Consider the following 16561-nt stretch of genomic DNA (forward strand, 5'->3'; position numbering starts at 1 on the left):
CTTCTTCTTCTTCTTCTTCTTCTTCTTCTTCCTCCTTTTTCGGTCTATTGGCGGTTAGCAAACAATGATTTTGGAGCATTACCGCCATCAACTGGACTGGAGAGTGGACCAGAATGTCTATTTACTAAAAAAAAAAACCCCAACAACCTCACATCTGATGATGATGATAATAATAATGATAATAATAATAATAATAAGCCAAATATGTAGTATCTTGACTACATGAAACAAGCACACACAGGATTTGTTTACCTGTGTATTGATGAATACTTCGGGAGCACAACACAGCACAGCCATCTCGGCAGGCATTCATTACACGTCAGCCCGACATCGTTATCAAGGACAGGAAGCAAAAGAGGTGCATGCACATTGGCATGGCAACACCATCCGAAAAAAACACCTCAGTGAAAGTCACAGAGAAGCTGACCAAGTACAAAGACCTGGGGGTTGAAATCAACATGTGGGGAATGAAGACTGAAACAACACCGGTGGTAATCAGAGCACTCTAGGACTCGTGAAGAAGGGGATGGAAAAGTTCATCAACCGTATCCCAGGCAACATCAACATCTGTGCGGTCCAGAAGATCGCCCTACTCGGAACAGCCCACATATTACGACGAGTACTGTCAATCAAGTGACATCTGCCCTATAGTGCCTCAGGTCCATCGTTTGGACCCGGCTCTACAGAATGTAAAAAAGGAAACGTGAAAGAAATAATAATAATGCTAATAATAATAGTCAAGTCAATTTTATTTGTGTAGCCCAATATTACAAATTACAAATTTACCTCGGTGGGCTTTACAGAAACACAACATCCTGTCCTTAGACCCTCTCATCGGATAAGGAACAACTCCCTAACCCCCCCCCCCTTTAACAGGGAGAAAAATAGGAAGAAACCTCGGAGAGCAACAGAGGAGGGATCTCTCTCCCAAGACGGACAACGTGCACTGTATGTTGTGTTTACACAATTTATGGAATACAGTATTGAAAGAGGAGTACAGAATTATAATGGAAATATAAAATTTATGAAGAATATGACGCGCAGGATGCCAAGCAGTGTCCAGATGCCACCGAAACAGCCCAGGACCCAAGCCGCATGACCAGCATCACCATGTACATTTTATTTGTGTAGCACCTTTCATTGTCAGAGACAATCTCAAAGTGCTTGACAGTGCAGTGTTGCCACTATACGCTTTGGAAAAATTGGGCTTTAAATTACACGTACATAATATGTGGGTGAACTCGCAGAAATTTGAATCGGTTCGTCTGGACGCGTGTATTGAGAGAAACGTTTCATCACTCATCTAAGTGACCTTTTCCGTCTCAACTGACTTCTCAATCAAACTAGTTATTTCTCAGGTTTCTGGGAGGGACTAAAAGCCTCTCTCAGCAGCTGCTGCTGCACACATTCTCCATAAACTCTCGCAACACCCAGAAATGTCCTCGCTGCATCTACAATTATGTCAGTTCTCTCAGATTTTCTTTCTACTCCAGCAGTACAATTAATTTCCATCGCCAAATGCCAAAAACTGCATCTGCTCCTTACAAAAGCAAAACTCAGCATGCTTCCTGACTGACTTGTCCTCCTTAGCGTCTTGTCTCACATCATTCTGGCTTTCTCTCTCCATTCTTTTAGCAGCTTCAGCATACGACAATCCCTTTCCTGCGCTCATCTTATTCACTTTCTCTTCCTTAATTCTTTTTGGACACTGTGCTTACCCCATATCTTGATTTCCCTTGCAGTGCAGGCACTTTGCTTGCGCTTTCTCCACTTTACAATCTTCCACATTGCAGCTGTCCTTCCCACATCTCCCACATCTTCTGACTCCTCTGCAAACAGCAACAACATGTCCATATTCTTGACAACAACTGAGCGGAGCTCTGTTATATGGCTTCACCCTGTAACTCACATAATCAAGGTACACTCTCTGCGGCATCCCCCCTCATAAGTCAAAACACAGAATTACTGTCCTCCTCTCCTCTCCTCTTCTCGGAATCTCGTCATTCTTCTTGCCTCACACACACCTGCAACATCTCGAATGACTCAGGCTCTACTGACAGTGGCACGCCACTTATCACTCCCTTCTTCTTTGCTTTTAATCCGAGTGGGAAGCAAGTCACACAGCGAGACCTTCTAAATACCTCGATCGTAAGGTCTCTATCTCTCTGATGCTTTGAGAGACAATCAATCATAACCATCCCACTTCTAGTTATCCTGATCGATCATACATCTCCAAGTTTTCTCCCTGCAAACTTTCTGACCCCATGTGGGCCCTTGAAAATGCCATATTGTCTTGTCATGGCTATCATCCCAACGAGATACGTCTCTGTTCCCTGTGACTGACTCGAATAACTCGAGCAAGTCGATGTATTGCTCCTCCTTTTCTTATTTTCAAACCCTCTCGTGTCCTCATTCTCATTTCCAATTTTTGCCTCCGTCTCCATCTCCCCACCATCTTCGCACCTACGATAACATCCCATGAAGTCGACAACTCACCTCCCGTATTCCGGAGTGATGACAGTGATCTAGTTTGATATACGTAGATCCACTGCAGGCACTCGTGGTCTTAGAAAGCAGGAGCCCAAGGTCGACCGGTGCGCCCTTGTTTGTGTTATGTTAATCGATCTTCACCTTCTCTGTGTTTCAAGTTTTTAAAGCAACTCAGCAACCCAATTTTGTACACCAAAATGCCTGCCTGGCTGCCCCTCATATGGTTGTAGTGGTTACTGTAATTTCACTGTATTTACATTAATTTGAGAGAAATAACATGATAAATTGTATGCAGCCCTCAATGTTAGTCTCACTCTATGACTAGTTGATAGTTGATACAGTTGTTATATTTGATGACAATTTCTTTCTCTGTTTTGTGATACATAATGCATGATTCATATTCAGTCATTAAAACGATACTTTTAGGCACATTCAACAAGTTCTCCTTTGAGCCCAAGTGCTCATTAGGACTGAGGTGATTCTACCAACTTTTTGCATGTATGGGTTAGGGTTGCTATGAATTAGCACAGGTAGATAGATCATTTCAAGTAGGACAAATTTTCATTACACCGGTACAGACTGGTAGGCCATACATACCACTTTTATGTTGTGCTTTTAGAAGTGACAGGGCTCTTTCTTGTTTACTGCCACTTCTCTTTCACTGCCTCCCTCAAAAGTCAGTGCGGTATGTTTTGTAGTCCATAGTGGTTAAATTCAGTGAGCTAAATGTCAAACCAAATCCTATCTACCTGTATATTTACATTTACTCATATCATCCAGTGAATGGGAAGGTTTACAAGATGGTTGTGAGACCAGCTATGTTATATGATTTGGAGACAGTGGCATTGACAAAAGACAGGAGGTGGAGCTGGAGGTGGCAGAGTTGAAGATGCTGAGATTTTCATTGGGAGTGATGAAGAAGGACAGGATTAGGAACGAGTATATTAGAGGGGCAGCTCAGGTTGGACGGTTTGGAGACAAAGCAAGAGAGGCAAGATTGAGATGGTTTGGACATGTGTGGAGGAGAGATGCTGGGTATATTGGGGGAAGGATGTTGAATATGGAGCTGCCAGGCAAGAGGAGAAGAGGAAGGCCAAAGAGAAGGTTTCTGGATGTGGTGAGAGAGGACATGCAGGTGGCTGGTGTGACAGAGGAAGCTGCAGAGGACAGGAAGAGATGGAAACGGATGATCCAATGTGGCGACCCCTAACGGGAGCAGCTAATAGAAGAATCATTAGTAGTAGTAGTAGTAGTAGTAGTAGTAGTAGTAGATCATTTAGTTCCAGAGTCACATGCTGCTGTGCTCTCTAAGCCCCCCGACAAAATGTCATTTTAATTTTGTATCAAAATGAATGTGTTATTCTTAATGGATGCCATTATTGTATTCTCAAAAAATATTCAGTACATACTGAATTTCACATTCTTGTTTAAGGAGTAACTTAAACCTAGACCATTTTAGTGAGTTTGCCCTGACACCTACAGGTCAAAAACCATGTAAAGGTTAACAACAGGCCAGGCTGGTCTTGGTACACTGTTACACAGCTGCAGTTAATAACATTAGTTAGTAATAGGTTTGTTTGGTTTAGGTATATCAGCACATCTATCAGCACTGACAGACAGACAGGCCAGCACTAACAACTGTCAGTATTGCTATCAATGCTTTAAAGACTTGTTCAGTCCTGAACTGTTTACCTCCTCCGAAGAGTACTCGCCTAACCTAGCAGATGTGTTTCATTATTTCAAAGGATAAGTGGTGATATGAGATTTGAAGTTCAATGCTAATATGATGAATTCATTACATAGCATAGGAAAATTATCTTTTTGCTTGTTATGCTTTTATGTAATGATTTGGGTGATAATCATTTTTGGATGAAGGACAAACGTGCACTTTAAACCCTAGTAATTGAACTGTGGCAGTACAGTATTGTCATTACTTGTAACTTGCTGATTACAATTTTGAAATTCAATTCCTTTTTATGCAGATATACATATTAGTGGTTGTGTCAGGGAGGGCATCCGATGTAAAATTTTGCCAAATCATTATGCGGATTGACAAGACCATACCGGATCGGTTGAGGTTCCATACGGGATGGCTTGCGACCCGGGTTAACAATGGCCGCCATTGGTGCTGTGCTCTCACAGGGTACCAATGGAAACTGTAAAATCTGCTGTGGCGACCCCTGAGAAACAGGGAACAAGCCGAAAGAAGAAGAAGACACATATTATGACCACCAAAAATATATCTTGGTATCTTTTATTTACTTTAGAAATTCCAAGCTTAATACAGTAGGGTTCACCAAAATGCCAGTGAAGAGAGTGCCTGCACTTGTTTTTGTTTTCTTTTCCCCCACTTCAAGTACTGGGCCCTATAAAATTCAACTGCAGTGTGCCAGTTCCAGTACTAGACCTACGTATATAGCAGCGCAATTTGATGTGTCTTCCTTTGGTTCTCCTCTGTCTGGAGCCATAATGAGAAAACGGTATTGTATTTAACCACCAAACCACCAAATTCTCTTCTCCACACTCACTGAGCTTGGTATCTCAGGATCTGTCCTCTGCTGGTTCATGTCCTACCTCTCAGGGAGATCTTTTAGAGTATCTTGGAGAGGAGAAGAGTCCAAACTGCACGGCTTGTCTACAGGGGTGCCTCAATGGTCAGTGCTCGGTCCCCTTCTCTTCTCAATATACACCACCTCACTTGGTGCAATTATCTGCTCCCAAGGTTTCTCATACCATTGCTATGCTGACGATACCCAGCTCTTCCTATCATTCCCACCAGATGACCTCCCAGTCTCGGCACGGATATCATCATGCGTTGCTGATATCTCTGCATGGATGAAAGAACGCCACTTCAGCTTAGCCTATCTGAGACTGAGCTCCTTGCCATCCCAGCCAGTCCATCCTTACAACAACAGATCAATATCCAGCTTGAATCAACCCAACTCATGCCCACAAAGTCTGTCTGAAAGCTGGGTGTCATTGATGACCAACAAACCTTTAAGGTTCACATGGCCTTGATTGCTTGGTTGTACCGATTTTTCCCTGTACAAGATCAGGGAAATTAGACCCTACTTGTCTGAGCATGCAACACAACTCCTGGTACAGGCTCTTGTAATATCACACACTGACTACTGCAACTCCTTATTGGCAGGTCTCCCTGCATGCACTTTCAAACTTCTGCAAATGATCCAGAATGCATGTCTGGTCTTCAACCAACCCAAAACAGCACATATCACTTTGCTGTTCATGTCCCTCCGCTGGCTCCCAGTTGCTGCCCGATTCAAGTCAAGTCGATTTTATTTGTATAGCCCAATATCACAAATTACAAATTTGCCTCAAGGGGCTTTACAGCAACAGAACATCCTGTCCTTAGACCCCCGCATTAGATAATGCTCGCTTACAAAATAGCAACTAAAACAGCTCCTGCCTACCTGAACTCCCTCATTCAGGTCTACACTCAGTCCCGCTCACTACGTTCCGCCAATGAAAGGTGCCTGGCACTTCCGCCACAACGGGGCCCTAAGTCACTAGCCAGACTCTTCTCTTCTGTAGTTCCCCAGTGGTGGAACGAGTTACCGAACTCCATTCAATCCGCTGAGTCCCTCTTCATTTTTAAGAAGAAGCTAAAGACCCAGCTCTTTCACAAACACCTCCACACCTGATTGTATTAATAAAAAAATTTAAAAAATCACTTCTATGCAGCCTATGCATTGCCTTTGTGTACTGCCTGTTGACACCTATGTCATACCGGACTTGAACCTTTTTTTTTTTTGGCACTTACTTGCATTGTTGTCTCCTGACTAGATCCTTGCTTGGGTTGTATTCATTTTTCGGCTGTACGTCGCTTTGGATAAAACCTTCTGCTAAATGAAATCGTAACACTGTAACATTGTAATATTGTAATATTCGAGGGATGCAAAGAATTTGAAAAAGCAGAGGAAGAGAATGTTGTCCATATCGATGCACATTGATTTTGTACTGATGTAGGCAACAAAAAAATAAAATAAATAACACTGAATTAAGAAAACGTCTATCTTCTTTTTGAGAAAAGCATGAAAAATTCAGTCAGTACATGGTTTGTCAGGGATTGCATGGTGACTTGGAGGGTGGAGAGGATCCAGGTGCTGGGTGTGGAAGTGATCATATACTCAATAAGTGACAACTGAAGGAGATTATCCCTTTCAGCAATATCAACATTGCTTTATTTATTTACCCACACACATTTGAGCGGCCCTTTAGCTCAGCTAAAAGACGCTAAATACACAGGTACATAAAAAAAATCCACAGGTATACAAGGAAAATATACATAGAAGTATATCGACTCAACTTTAAACTTAGAATTGATTTATTAGACACAACAACAACATCTGAAACAGCACTCTCCAAAGAACATTCAACAAATGTTGTTTACTGTGCTCTGAATTTGTACAGGTGGGAAAGAGGTGAGAAACAAGCAAATGTCATTTGAGCAACAGTTCTAAATAGTACAGCGGCTTGGGAGACTAACCAGAACTACTTAGGAAAAACATACAAAACAAATGAAAAATAATAAACATGACACAAAAAGAGGAAACTGTTGAGTAGTTTTGACAAAATAGTGCCCCTAATGAAACACTTCACTGCATTGATGGAGCAGGAGCAGAGATTAGAGAGACCTGTCAGCTAGCTTTAAAGGGATGCTAATGGATGATGAGAGAGAGAGAGAATGAGAGAGAAACTATTCAATAGACTAATTATATGATCACAGAGGGTGAAAATGAAATATAAACATGGTGTTGTGAGATAGTGCGACCCTACAGATGCAGAGTATATGTGTGTGTGTGTGTGTGTGTGTGTGTGTGTGTGTGTGTGTGTGTGTGCGCTGTATTGTATTCATGCGTGTTGGTTGACACACGTATGCAGAAGCACTTTCTTCTGCTTCTGTGTAAGTGGCAAGGTCTCCTTGTGTTTGTTTGTGTTTGCGGCAATGTTTTGGCGAGCATCCCCCACTGCACCGAACCGGCGGCCGTGCTTCCTGTTAGGAAGCGCTGGTCAGAGTGCGTCCGTGGACGGTCACGCACTGTGCGTCAGGAACCTGTACGCTGACCGAGGCCTCGGTGCCGGCAGGGACACTCTCGGGCCCATCTGCAGGAGTGCTGCTGGGTGTGGCGGAGCCAGCTGAAGCCCCTGCAGCAGGACTGGAGACCCCTGAGTTGCTCTGCTCCGGGGCTCGAAGTCTCTTCATGAGCGTTGTCACTCTTACGGCTTTCTATGAGAAATAAAACGAGAAGGCAAGTTATGATAAAGTCAATAAATGTAACCTTGCATGTCTGACGCATGAAATGTATGAAAGCGGACACATGGATAACGTGTGATTTATGGCCCGGGTGAATACCTTCCACTTGGCCTTGGCAAAGTTCTTTTCTATTTGAGCACAAACTCCATCCTTGATATTCTTATCAGAGGCGGCATTCCCTGAAATCCTGTGGGAAGGACCAAGAAATATATTACCTCTTGGATCTCACTACTAATAGAGAAGGCACATTTCTGAGGTAGTGAGTGGTACCAGTCACACTCGACTAAGTATCGTACCATTCGTGGCCTATGGCCTCCTCTGCAGTTAGACGCTGATCCTGGTCCACTTCCATCATAGAGGCAACCAAATTTTTGGCTGGAGGAACAAGACGACAAGAGAAACTGATGTTGTTAAGCGAAACATAAACTATTGTCAACACATTGCAATGAATTTCTAACTGTGGCACACATCAAACTGGTATTCTTAAAAAAACGATCAATATATTTGATCATCTCATACCCGAGTCTGAAATGTCATCCCAGTATGGTGAATCAAATTCATAGTCTCCTGACAAAATCTTCAGGAAAAGGTTCTTGTCATGGTTGTCATAGTCGTCCTCATCAGCATCGTCATAGAAAGGAGGGTTTCCTGATAAACTGTTGAATAGGGGATATAAGATCGTCGATATTACAAAAAAAAAATTGCTTTTCAGCTCAATGGAGACCTCTCAGAAATATAACATACTTTGATAATTGTTATCCACAGTACAGTATGAGTCCCAGTTATGTGCTGAGAACACAGTAAAGGCGTACACTTACAGTATATACATGATGACTCCTATGGCCCAGCAGTCCACTGGCCTCCCATATCGCTGCCTCCCAACAACCTCAGGAGCTGAGAGCAAGCACAGTTTACATTATGTAATACCATAATGTGTTATCATGCTATAATGAAGCTTTGGAGTAATTTGTCTAAATTTCATTACACGGTATGTTTGGTGGTTTATTTAATTGACTTGATTATTTGTTTTAATAATGTAAAGCCAAAGCTCGTTCCCCTTACCAAGATACTCTGGGGTCCCACATGGGTCTTTAATGAGTCCCTTTTCCAGCTTTGCCAAATGGAAGTCACTAATAACAATTTTGGAGTGCTTCAGACGGTTATAGTACACTAAGTTCTCCAGCTACATGGAATAAAAATAAAGAGATGATTATTGCAATTGAAAGAGCTCCCCTGGGTGACAGGGGCCCATAACACATAAGCCCTGGCATGTGGTAAAATGCTTCGCTCTGTCACTGGGTGTCAGCAGTGTGACTTATACCTTGAGGTTTCTGTGGACGATTTTCAATGTGTGCAGGTAGGCTACGGCTTCCAACACCTGCCTCACAACGTTGCTGGTGTCCCTCTCTGAGTAGTAGCCTTGGTCTAAGATCCAGTCAAAGACCTCTCTGCCTGTGGCACTGAAGAGATTGTCCATAGAAATGAATAACCCCCTTTTTGTTTAGTTAAAACCATCCACATAGTGTTTAAGACAAGATGCATGAAAAAGGGAGGTGGGGAGTGGGGGTGGTGAGGGTGTTCACAGGAGCTGGGTTACAGCAGACCACATCAATATGCTCCTGATCATGTTCATGTTCCAAAGGGGTAAGAGGAAGTTGAGAACCTTTCTAGTCCTACCCCCTTATACTGTTCATGATTGCATGATGCACTGATAATAGATAATAACTGAAAATAGAATATGAAAGTTCAATTTAAAGCCACCAGTGTCTGTGGTATCTGTCTCAGTCGACTCAAACAAATCAACCCATTTGGACAAATAAATAAATAAACAAATAAATAAACTGGTCACTGGTACGTCGCATAACTGTTCAACATTTTGTTTCCGAAGAGTCTTTTTAGTTCAGATAAAGCATCACATGTTTTCAGCTCATCACTGCAGTTATTCCACAAACCAACTCCCTTGGTTGTGACACAGTGATGTTTTGCATCTGTCCTTACTGGTGGTTTTCTGAATATACAAGTTCCTCTCAAATTATGTTGACTTTCTCTCAGTTGGAACAACCCTTGGATACTAATAGGTAATTGTTGATTTATTATTCTGTATGTAATATGAATAGTTTTAAAATCAATCAAATCTTTAAATTTTAGTGATTTTACTTTGATAAAAAGTGGATGTGTTGATTCTCTGTAAGTGGGGTTATTTACAATTGGTGTGGCTCTTTTTTGGATGTTGAAGATTGGATCTGTTTGTTTCCACACAGTAGATAATGTATGGGAGAATGAAGGAACAGTACAATTTATGTAGGAAAGCTTGATTTCGTAGATCATTTCCTTTGTTCAGTATTGCAAATAATTTTAATATATCAGCTTTATGTGCAGCTTCCAATTTAATTTGTTGTCTATTAATACTCTGAGAAATTTAATTTCAGATACGTTTTTGATTTCCACATCACTTATCATGAGTTTCTTGTCTGAGTTGGTAGTTTGATTCCCAAAGATTATAAATTTTGTTTTGTTTAAATTCAGGGTTAGTTTATTTGCATAAAACCAACTCTTCATCCTGCTTGATTCCTTTCCCACTGTATCCAAGAGTTGTTCCAAGTTGTCTCCACAGCACAGTAAATTTATATCACAGCAGAGTAAGTTTGTATCATCTGTGAATAGAATGGTTTACAGGGTGTTTGACACGTCACATTTATTGTTTATGTACATCATGAACAGTAATGGTCCCAACACTGAGTCCTGGGGCACCCCACAACTAACCTTTAGTAACTGTGATTTGAAGTGTTGTATTTCAACATATTGATACCTGTTTTGTAGTTAACTAGACAACCATGATAGCCCTATCCCTCTGATACCATATCTTGGTAATTTTTTTTATTAATAACTAATGATCTATAGTGTCAAATGCTTTTTTTAAAGTCCAGGAATACCCCTACTGCATATTCTTTGTTTTATATTGCCTTTGTAATTTCTTCTACAAATTCTATCAGTGCAAATGAGGTTGTCTTGTTACCTCTAAAACCATATTGTTGTTCATACAGTACATTATGTTTTGTGATACAATAATCTAGCCTTGTATAAAATTTTTCTTTAAGTATTTTAGAGAACTGTGAAAGCAGGGCAAGAGGTCTGTAGTTTGAGAGTACATGTTTGTCTCCAGCTTTATATATTGGTTTGACTTTAGCTGTTTTCATTTTTCTTGGGAATACATCAATTTGTAGAGACTTGTTACAAATACTACATGTCAGGGGTTTTGCTACACCCTCTATGATATTTATTCCAAATATTATTCTATAATATTTTAAACTGTAGAAATGTCAATACCATTCCAGTCTGTGGGCTCCTTGCTCTTGGTTTTATTTTTTTGCAGTGTCAATAATTTATTTTTCATCAGTCCCTCTTATAAATGTTGTTTCTTTAACATATATATCTTTACTTTTAACACCATCACTACTACCAGTCTTTGCAATCTCCCCCGCCAAACCAGGACCAACACTGGCAAAAAAGTTGGGCCTTATAATGGTCAGGAAATGGTTGGGGTATCTTACCTTCCCAGTTCAATTTTTAATGATGCCAACATTCAATATTTTCCATATATTTTTAATGTTGTTTTTGTTTTCCTCCAGTAATTTACTGTTGTATTCCTTTTTGCTGCTTCTCATTATTTGTGTTGGCTTGTTTTTATGCAATTATTGCATGAGAAAATAACATGTCATCTCTCTCAGTTGCCTCCGATAATACTCACAGCTCCATAAAGATGAAGTACTCTTTCTTAGTTTCGAACACGTCAACCAGCTGGAGGATATTATGATGTTTTACCCTTTGAAAAGACCAAACAATGGGGGAGGATTAAAGAGGAGAGAGGAAGAACAATACAATAGTTAGATCAATAAGCGGCAGTGTAACAAAGAGCCGTATTCAACGCTTTTCAGACTGATTAGATTAAATTTATAACTTTAAGATGCTGAGTGAGCATTTCACATCCTTTAAAACAATCTGACCTTCCTATCAAAGCCAAAGCCATCTTAGGCTTTACTAACAGCATGACTTATTCAGGAGAGCAACCGATAAGGATCAGGTTTTTTTTTTTTGTATTTAATTCATTTCAGTCTTTAATAGAATTGTGTTGCATTGTGAGCGTCATAAATCTTTCTAAGTTAATTGTATTTTTGATTTGATTTATGTGTCCCTTTAGTATTTTTGGTGAATTATCATAATTCTCTTTAATTACTGATGGGTCTTGTTAGCCACTATGATCATAAATCGCTCTTGATGCCAGTGCACACTTGAAATGAATCCCAAGGATGTGTAATTAATTTTCCAAACCACATTTTAACTAAGTTGCAAGCCACAGTGCAACAAGGGCCTACAATCTACAAAAGACTTCTCACAAATGCAGAGATGAAGCAATTTGGGGGGGGTATTCACTCTTGAAAAATGAATGATCAGCAGTCAAAGAACATATTATAGCACCAAATTCCCCACCAGAGTACCATGTGAGGAGCAGAGCGGATTCAGTCTGACCGCTGAAGTAGCACGCTTCTCACCTCGTGAGTTATCGAGTCAATTACACAGACGTGTAGGTCGAATATGAAGTGTTCACAGCATGTGTAGATTGACTTAGAGTGATTTAACTTCCTATAAAACAACATGCTTTACAGTGAAGAACTTCACTCACATCTTCAAGATTATGATCTCATTCTTGGCAGCTTTTCTTACTTTCCTCCCGTCCTTCTTTAGAAATTTTTTACAGGTGTACATTTTCAATGTATTCCTATCTTTTGCTCGGAATATCTCACAGAACTCCTCCCTGAGCAAAGACAAAAAGAGAGGAGGTGCGTCATTATTTTAGCCGGATCGGAGTCCTGATACATTTTCTGCAGTTTTCACTTTTTTTCAAATAGTAGGAGTTAAAAGAGACTTACGATTTGACAATCTGCCCGAGGTCATATTTATCTGCCACCTCTGAGGGATTATTGTAATCCTTCTTCTCCCCAAGTGTCAGACAACCGAATGGCATGGCAGCTCCTGCCCTAGCCAGGGGAGTCTTGCCACAACACAACCTGTGAACAACATATGGTACTTTAATATGCAATATATGGTCATATATGTGGGGTTATATGTGTATAAGGACATAGCGGGGAGTGCAGAAGAGAGGTGAAGAAGAGAGTGCGGGCAGGGTGGAGAGGGTGGAGAAGAGTGTCAGGAGTGATTTGCGACAGAAGGGTACCAGCAAGAGTTAAAGGGAAGGTTTACAAGATGGTTGTGAGACCAGTTATGTTGTATGCTTTGGGGACAGTTGCACTGATGAAAAACAGGAGGTGGAGGGGGCAGAAGTGAAGATGCTAAGATTTTCATTGGGAGTGATGAAGGAGGACAGGATTAGGAACGAGTATATTAGAGGGACAGCTCAGGTTGGACGGTTTGGAGACAAAGCAAGAGAGGCAAGATTGAGATGGTCTGGACATGTGTGGAGGAGAGATGCTGGGTATATTGGGAGAAGGATGCTGAATATGGAGCTGCCAGGGAAGAGGACAAGAGGAAGGCCAAAGAGGAGGTTTCTGGATGTGGTGAGGGAGGACATGCAGGTGGCTGGTGTGACAGAGGAAGCTGCAGAGGACAGAAAGAGATGGAAACGGATGGTCCGCTGTGGCGACCCCTAATGGGAGCAGCTGGTAGTAGTAGTAGTAGTAGATATCTGTTTTAGGATGTATTTACTATATATTTTCTTAATAGAATTTTGATGTAGACCACAATTCTAATGAACAATGTAGATGGATGTAAATTTTCAACTTGAATCAGAGATGCTCTAAAACTGAGTTGTGGTTTCATAACCCTTTATTGTTGACCAAAGCTTTTATAATCGCCAACAAGTTTTGAATAAGCACAAATTTTAGGCGAGATATGCGAAAGTCGAAATGTTCTCTCAAAGGACGAGCCATCTTATGGTCTGACAGCGACAGAAAAGGAAGCAAATAATGTTGCTCGTTCATAGCCCTTCATGAAAGAAAATCAATGCAATAAATCAATGAGCACATTTCTGGGAAAGGCGCGGGCGCAAGATAAAAACTGGTTCTTCAACTGGTCCTTTAACCGAGAGTGAATGAATAGGGGTTTTGAGCTCGAGAAACAATTTGGGTTCAAATGACCACATTACGTAAAGGCAATATAACACAAGGTCGTATTTGTCCATCAAAAAATCCAAAAAAAAATCTCTTCTGCACCAAACTCTCAGAGACTCTGCAAGGCTCGTCTCTCTCCTCTCTGCAGTGAGTCAGCCCGGTGCTGCAGCGCTCTTTGTCTGTCTGCCTGCGCCTGTTTCTGCTGAAGAAGACTGGAGACAGTCGACCCTGAGCGGAAGCTGTAACCTCGCCTGCTGCTTCTTTTTCTTTTTGAAAATACTTCTAAAGACAGCAAAGCAATAGACTAATCACCTCGAGGGTATGCAGTATTGCTGTTCGGTCAAAAGATGATGGAAGTGTGCTTCCCTTAAACCTAATTTCGATGGAATACACTGAGTATCGTAAAAAAAAAACCTGTTGAAATGTACAGTGTTATATTGTTTATACATCATATTCGTAAAGTCATATAATGAAACTGATTTAATGCTGGGCATTAGGTATGCCCGGTGGCGATCTTAGAATCTGGGGGGCCCCAGGCAAAGAAGACCATTGAGGCCCCCCCCTCCCTCCCCACACACACGAGGGGTGGGGGGTGGTGGTGGTGGTGGTCTGCCTTTCTGAGACGTTTACGGGGGTTTATAGCCTGTCATTGCAAAATGTGCCAATACATGTGTGGCCATCGGGGGCCCCTTTTCCCACATATATTTTGGGGGCCCCAAGCAATTGCCTGGTTTGCCTGTCCCGACGGGACGCCTCTGGGTGTGCCGATTAACCACTTTGGTGTCATACAGTGCTTTAAAGTGTGCCACATCATGCATGGTGGTAATTACATAACTGATGCGCGAGCAAACAAGATAGCCATCTGAGATGTAGCTTGTCCAACATCAGCAGCACTTTGGTTTTCCACTCCATTATCTAAACCACTTATCCTATGAAGGGTCGAGGGAGCCTATCCCAGCAGTCACTGGACGGTAGGCGGGGAGACACCCTGGACATCTTGGTTTTGCGTTTGCCATTATTTATGAAAGACTGTCAGTGAATTATCCTCTTATCTGTCATGCGGTTTAAGTGAAGGCCGCGTTTTTCGTGCCCGGAGGTTAACCCAAAATTATAGAAACGGGAATGCGTTGCCTAGAGTGGTGGTTCTCAATCTGGTCCTCGGGTTCACCTGTTGTTCCAGGTCTACAACCTTCCTCGTTGTAGGCTGGAATGGCTGACACAACAGGTGAATGTGATGAATTACATGGCAGAATAGAAAACCAGCAGGAGCAGGTCCCTGAGGACTGGTTTTAGAACCACCGGCCAATAGAATCACATTTTAATTATATTTTGATAATACATTTGGGTCATTAAATATTGTTCATTTAAAGCAGCATAACAATAATAAGAATAATTATTATTATTATTATTATTCACGCCCATCAGCGCCAACTAGATGTTGTTAGTGAGATGAATGTGTGCGTAGTATGTAGGTTAAATGTCTGGTGAACTGGACAACAGAAACGGTAGCAAAAGCAGAAGACTGGGAGTAGAGGGAATCTGGCTAAGACGCTTTCTGGGGCCTCAGTCACGTCCCTGTCATAAGAAGAAGCTTTGATTCTGTCAAGTCATAGCATAATAAGGGGCATCCGGGTAGCATGGCGGTCTACTCCATTGCCCACCAACATGGGGATCGTTGGTTCGAATCCCCGTGTTACCTCCGGCTTGGTCGGGCGTCCCAACAGACACAATTGACCGTGTCTGCGGGTGGGAAGCCGGATGTGGGTATGTGTCCTGGTCGCTGCACTAGCGCCTCTGATCGGTCGGGGCGTCTATTGGGGGGAGAGAATAGCGTGATCCTCCCACGCGCTATGTCCCTCTGGTGAAACTCCTCACTCTCAGGTGAAAAGAAGCGGCTGGCGACTCCACATGTATCGGAGGAGGCATGTGGTAGTCTGCAGCCCTCCCCGGATCGGCAGAGGGGGTGGAGCAGCGACTGGGACGGCTTGGAAGAGGGGGGTAATTGGCCGGATACAACTGGGGAGGAAAAGGGGGGGGTTATAGCATAATCTAAGATAACTCATCAGCAAAATGGATATATTAATAGGGTTGGGGGGTATAAACTTGCTGGATAATTACTATTACAAATTTATTGCTGTTATCTGCAATAAAGTTTACATTTTCAATGCAGATTCATCTTTTCAGATGAATTTTCATGATTACAACCTTCATAGTTAAGGGTGTCCATCATTTTTGTGTGTGCATAACAGTTTGAGCCTCCTTTGAGATGTTAAATTTGCCCACATGCTAATTATCCCCCCTAATGACCAAATGGATGATCCCCAAATTAAGGAAAAGGCATAAGGCAACTGAAAGCACAGCACCACATCATCTTCTCGGCTGTCGCTTACGTGAGAATTTTTCAAAAGTTCCATTTTGCGAACAGAGCAATCAAATAGCCAAAAGGCTGGTGTTTTTTTTTATTTTTCATTTTTTATTTTTTACTTTGGTTCTACTGAAAATAAATAAGGCGTCCTCTGCATCCAGAAAATGTGTGTTTTGGTAGACCATTAAAGACAAACCTGCTGGTTTGTTTTTAGCAGAGCTCAATACAGTTAAAAGGTTGTCAGGATTATGATTTATAAACTCCATAAGGTCAAAGGTCATTGAAGTTCACGTCATGATTTGCTGA

At 41.7% G+C, this 16561-nt stretch overlaps 1 protein-coding gene across 1 annotated transcript; it reads right to left on the reverse strand.

The window, feature by feature from the left end:
- Positions 1–7507: 7507 nt before the first annotated feature.
- On the reverse strand, positions 7508–12788 carry camkva (CaM kinase-like vesicle-associated a). Its single transcript, XM_056300684.1, has 10 exons — positions 12694–12788; positions 12447–12578; positions 11514–11588; positions 9087–9225; positions 8828–8948; positions 8584–8659; positions 8285–8421; positions 8062–8140; positions 7865–7952; positions 7508–7738 (listed from the first exon to the last, which is right to left on the reverse strand). The coding sequence occupies exons 1-10, from the start codon at positions 12786–12788 to the stop codon at positions 7508–7510; spliced, it is 1173 nt and encodes a 390-aa protein (XP_056156659.1).
- Between the last annotated feature and the right edge of the window lie 3773 nt (positions 12789–16561).

This window comes from Lampris incognitus, chromosome 2 (assembly GCF_029633865.1).
Source record: "Lampris incognitus isolate fLamInc1 chromosome 2, fLamInc1.hap2, whole genome shotgun sequence".
NCBI classification, from domain to species: domain Eukaryota; kingdom Metazoa; phylum Chordata; class Actinopteri; order Lampriformes; family Lampridae; genus Lampris; species Lampris incognitus.

Bases quoted from the DNA above. Each gene is read 5' to 3' on its own strand.
- camkva (XM_056300684.1), bottom strand. From the start codon at position 12,788: ATGCCATTCGGTTGTCTGACACTTGGGGAGAAGAAGGATTACAATAAT. The intron at 11,589-12,446 runs GTGAGTGAAGTT...GTCTTTTCAAAG, and splicing joins GAGATCATAATCTTGAAGAT to GGTAAAACATCATAATATCC. The intron at 7,739-7,864 runs GTATTCACCCGG...TATTTCTCATAG, and splicing joins TTGCCAAGGCCAAGTGGAAG to AAAGCCGTAAGAGTGACAAC.